The 4996-nt window shown below is 35.2% G+C and overlaps 2 protein-coding genes across 6 annotated transcripts; one reads left to right on the top strand and one right to left on the bottom strand.

Annotated features, from left to right (window-relative positions):
* Positions 1 to 6: 6 nt before the first annotated feature.
* On the top strand, positions 7 to 2571 carry LOC139824941 (uncharacterized). Of its 2 annotated transcripts, none has more exons than XM_071797489.1 (7): positions 7 to 335; positions 666 to 888; positions 979 to 1164; positions 1389 to 1482; positions 1603 to 1857; positions 1955 to 2037; positions 2131 to 2571. In XM_071797489.1, exons 1-7 carry the CDS (start codon positions 319 to 321, stop codon positions 2284 to 2286), a joined length of 1014 nt encoding a protein of 337 aa, XP_071653590.1. In that variant the 5' UTR covers positions 7 to 318; the 3' UTR covers positions 2287 to 2571. The 2 variants fall into 2 exon arrangements, with proteins under 2 accessions (XP_071653590.1, XP_071653591.1); XM_071797490.1 differs by having other exon boundaries at positions 979 to 1168; positions 1393 to 1482.
* Positions 2572 to 2686: 115 nt separating this feature from the next.
* Positions 2687 to 4990, bottom strand: LOC139824940 (putative nuclease HARBI1). 4 transcript variants are annotated; one of them, XM_071797485.1, is made up of 4 exons: positions 4661 to 4990; positions 3902 to 4086; positions 3373 to 3766; positions 2687 to 3269 (listed from the first exon to the last, which is right to left on the bottom strand). In XM_071797485.1, exons 2-4 carry the CDS (start codon positions 4079 to 4081, stop codon positions 2842 to 2844), a joined length of 1002 nt encoding a protein of 333 aa, XP_071653586.1. In that variant the 5' UTR covers positions 4082 to 4086; positions 4661 to 4990; the 3' UTR covers positions 2687 to 2841. The 4 variants fall into 4 exon arrangements, with proteins under 4 accessions (XP_071653586.1, XP_071653585.1, XP_071653589.1 ...); XM_071797486.1 differs by having other exon boundaries at positions 2846 to 2999; positions 3095 to 3269; positions 3373 to 4086; XM_071797484.1 differs by having other exon boundaries at positions 3373 to 4086.
* Positions 4991 to 4996: the final 6 nt, after the last annotated feature.

Genomic DNA, 4996 nt, shown 5'->3' with positions numbered 1-4996 from the left:
CGATTCTGTAACTCGTTATATTTTAACGACATGGAACGGTATAGTAACGTTACCGACGTTTGTCGCGATGTAACGAGAAATGTATACCGACTACGTGATTCCGTAGCTCATGACAACGACACTTGGACGTTACAAAACATGATAACGAAATGACGTTAAATAACGTTGTCGTTATATGTCTAGCCAATAGGCAGTCACGTATGCGTATGCATACACACTTGTGCAATAACCTAAAACGAGTGGTTTGTTCAAGTTCCTCGAAACTCATCGCGGTCGACTAAATAAAATTATTAAACGTGATAAAAAGTGTGAAGCGCAATGGCATCCGCATCACAGTAAGTATGCAAGATTTTGTTGATAAGTGAATAAATAAAATACGTGTTATACCATAATGTAATTACCACCGTCGTACTTCTATAAATAAGTTACTTATGACATCGTAAGAGGTTACATTTCCTTTTTATTTTCCAAGTAACACGCAATGGTCACAATGACGTGAATTTGACGTCACTAGTGACCATTGCATGTTAAATAACTTTCTATATTAATATATATATATATATATATATATATATATATATATATATATATATATACTTAATATATATTCTATTTGCAGTTCGTACATATTTGCTTATTCTGAGTATTTGGTTTACTTTTTTCAGACAATTACAAAATACACAAGCAAAAAAAAGGCAGGCAAAGGCGACGTCCGAACAAATAGATTATATGGTCGATTATTTCACACAACATCCGCATGTTGCTACGGGAAAATTTAAAAGTCTCCATGGACATGATGATTTAAGAGGATCTTGGGAACAATTAGTAGCGGATCTGAACCAAATGGCAAAAGGTGGAAAAACCAAAGATGTGAAGTCGTGGAAATCGGTGAGTAAAGTAAATTTTTTACTTAAAAAATTGTGCGTGAAGTACTACTGTAGTACTTTAGGAGTAATTGTCTAGAGATATTTCTTTTAGACGTGGCGAGACAACAAAACCGCGGTCTCTCAAAAAGTTGCAAAAATTCGAGCCAATCGAGCTGCAACAGGAAATGTTGGTGGACCACCCTTGAAATTAACGGAGCGAGAAATAAAGATTTTAGGAATAATGGGATTCGATTACGTCGAAGGAGTTCAATGTCCTGATGCTTTCCCGGAGGAACAGGCAAGTATAATTGATTATATACAACAATAATAACAATCTTAATAATGTAAAGAATAATGAAAATCAATGTACTAGTTAGTGTTGTTTCATTCAGTTAGAAAAAATGCGTTGACGTTTTAACTGTAGTCAAAAAGTAGACAAATTTTTTTCGATTGTGTAAGATAATTGAAAATAATATTGAGTAGTAAATAAAACATTGTTTGACTCTCGAATATTGATTTTAGCCAGAAGCAATGGAATTACTTGCTGAGGGACAGGAAGGAATTTTAGACGATGTTCCTGTCGTAATAACAACACGAGACATCAATGACAATACTGGTTAGTAGTTACATTTTACTTAACATACATACTGCGCATGAGTCATCGTCATATGAAGATGTGTTCATCAGTATTGCAGAAATAACTAATTGCAGCATTGGTTACACTGTTTTGTTCTAGATTTGGAATTAATAATAAATCCCGGGATAACAGAAGGTGGCATTAATGAGGCATTAATTTATGAGGCATCTTCACAGGTAGTTAATTTAGAGATAAGAGAGTCACAGGACAGAGAACTACCAACGGCAGAATCACAAGTAGGGGAATCACAAGCGGGAGAAATGCAGGCACTCGAATCCCAGGCAAGAGAATCACAAGCAACACTTTCGCGGACTTGTAGCAGAACACAGAGATCTACTTACGTCCCACGGGGGGGTGAGCGGCGCTATAAATACCCACTTTCTTGTAATAAGTGTAATAACGTACAAGAGCTAAGACATTTTATGTATGCAAAGTTTCTTTTACTTTTAAGGCCGTGAAAGATTAGGTACGCAGTTGTTGAATGCGAGGGAAGATTTTGCCACACTAGCCGAGCGTCAAGTTACGTGTATGGAGGTAAAATATTGTACTTAACTTTTCGAATCAAAAGCGTTATTATAGTAAGCTAAATGTTTTGAACGTATTTTTTAAATATTTTTCTTTATACAGATGTTCGCCAAAGCGATGGAAAAAATAGCCGAGAATGAGCGAGAACGAAATGAATTACTACGTACTTTGGTAGATAATGAAAGAGCCCGAGAACAAACTTACTTGGAGTTGACTTCAATTATAAAAGACTGTGTTAAAACTTTAAGGCGGGAATAGGCTAAATATTATTATGATATATTTCTACAACGACTGAAGCTGTGATATGAAATGTGCCAAAGCTGTTTTTATTTTATAATGGTGCTTACAATATTTTTAGTTCTTCATATATTATTTTTTCAACGGAGATAGTTTGTTTTAATGAATTGTTATATTGTCGTTTGGAAATTAAGTTCCTGTTTGCCAGTATACAGCACTGCCTGAAGTGTTTATTGTACGTACTCTGAGTTACTTCTTTAGTTTAAAATAACGTTATATAAAGCATTATTATATTATTCACGTAAACTCTGTCTAAAGTATTATTTATTTTAACTCTATTAATGCTACAAAATTCATTTATTATTAATTAATGTCAAAAAGTATTACTTTTGTTATACATTAGAAGTAAATACGTACACCATTGTATGTGTATAAAATTTATTACATGATCAAATATATACATATGTATATATATATATATGTATTAAATAAATAAAAATTTTGGAAACATAAATTTCATTGAATTTATGCAGTGACTGATGCAATCAATCACTGTTACTCATCTTAAGCACGTTCTTAATTTTCTGCGTCACGGAAATTGGGAAATCTCTCCCGCATAATTTGTCGCTGAATTCTCTTAGCCAAAGCGCGTGGCTCTCTTTCAAGTACTGCACCTTCATTATCATTCATAAGACCAGCATTTCCATTTTGATGATGATCAGCAGCTATCGGTTCTTGGAATTCGTCAAAAGGTAAACGATGTTCAATTCTCATATTATGAAATGTTGCACATGCATTTACTATTTTGGCAGCAAATGATGGTTCATACATTAACACACGTTGATAGGAAAGGCATCTCCATACGGATTTGAAGACACCAAAGAAACGTTCAACAACATTTCTTGCCTTGCAAAGCTGCTGTGTGTATTGGAATTGTTGGGTGTTTTCGGGAAAATCGGCCAAGGGTGTCATGAGCCACGGTTCCAATGGATATCCAGCATCACCTAATGAAAATATAAAGATGCATATTTTTAAATATATTATAATATTTTAGTTTTTGTGACAAAGTATTTCAAAGTGCAAGTATATCCATTTAATGAGACTGACCGATCAGCCAGGTTCTCCGTTCCCCTCTTCTGTAATGAAATTCCATGGCACGACGAATCGGTGATGTACTCCAGATGTATGCATCATTTCGTGCACCTGGATATCTCGCATTGATATTAAGCAACTTCATATCTGGGCCAACAATAGCTTGCACGTTCAGGGAATGGTTACCATGATGATTAACGAAGGCTTCTTCGTGTTCATGAGGGGCTAAGATATGAACAAAAGTGCAATCTATAGCACCTATGGCACCTTCGAATGGCTGTGCAGCAACTGAGAACTTTTCACGTGCTCGCTGCCGATCTATTTCGGTCATTGGGAATTTCACCCATCTACGCAACAAACGCCGATTGATCGCATCTGTCACAGCATGGAGGCAACGACTTGTTCCTGTCTGGCTAACATTTAATTCAACTTGATTACCAACACTTCTTTGATAGCTGCCTTGCGCGTAGAATTGTATAGCAATCAATACTTTTATTTCTGGCGTTATGCCGGTAATTCGTTCGCTTTGCAAATCAGCCCGTACCTCATTTGTTATGTGGATCACAAGTTCTGGAGTAAGGCGAAAATAGTTGATAAATTCATTTCGTGGGAGATGAAACGGATTCTGAGCATCTCTCAGATGTCTTCTCTCTACACGCCGTTCTAATCGACGTATCCTTTCTTGCAGCAGTATTAAGTTCCACGCTAAATACTCAAGAGCCATATTCACTGCAAATTACCACAGTCTTGATTTAAGAAAATATAACATATCCCAAATTGTGTCAACTAAGGGTTTATTCCATTTCACGCATAATACATCATTTATCCTTGTTATTCACTGAATGTTAAAAAAAGGATTAATGATATGCATATCATGCGCATCATGCGTGACACGGAATGACGGAATGCACCCTATGCTACATATAATGCAAAAGTTCTGTCCTGATACCGCGCTCTTTTATTGCTTTTTACTTGAAGGAAATAATATTAAATAATGAACGCATGTAAAAATAACAATTATATCTCATATGATAATTGATATTATTACATGTAATAAAATATACACAATAAAGGGAATAATTGAAATAAATACTTCTAATTATTACACGGTTTTAATAAAGATCGCAAGCAGCGGTTGAAACGCTGATGATTTTATAAAAATAAGAATTTGTGATTGGAATATGGAAAGAAGTGAAACAATTTTATTTCAGCAAGACATAATTAACGTTGAATAGGTTATAAAATATTGAGATATGGGTACACATAAACTATGTGGAACCAATTAATAGAAATTTTTACTCACCAATTTCCCTGAATGCGCACCTATCATTCACGTAGAAAGATTTTCTTTAATATACATTTTTTTACGCACACGTACAGAATTTTTATGTACACTGAACGCTTCTATAATGACTTGTAACTGTCGTTACACGATAGCGAGGGGTCCCGGACTCCTCGTTATAATACCGACACATAACGACAACTTACCGATGCTTTTTGGTACAAATAACGACGAAATTTGTTGACACTTGCTTACAGAATCGCATTTGTCGTTACAGGACATCTCGTTATATAACGAACCAAAAACTGTCGTTATGAGCAAATAACGACTGCATAACGAGTTACAGAATCGCGCTAC

Source organism: Temnothorax longispinosus, unplaced genomic scaffold, assembly GCF_030848805.1.
Source record: "Temnothorax longispinosus isolate EJ_2023e unplaced genomic scaffold, Tlon_JGU_v1 HiC_scaffold_698, whole genome shotgun sequence".
In the NCBI taxonomy this organism is placed as follows: domain Eukaryota; kingdom Metazoa; phylum Arthropoda; class Insecta; order Hymenoptera; family Formicidae; genus Temnothorax; species Temnothorax longispinosus.
Note: the sequence above shows the minus strand (reverse complement) of the source record. Positions and strands in the feature narration are given on the sequence as shown.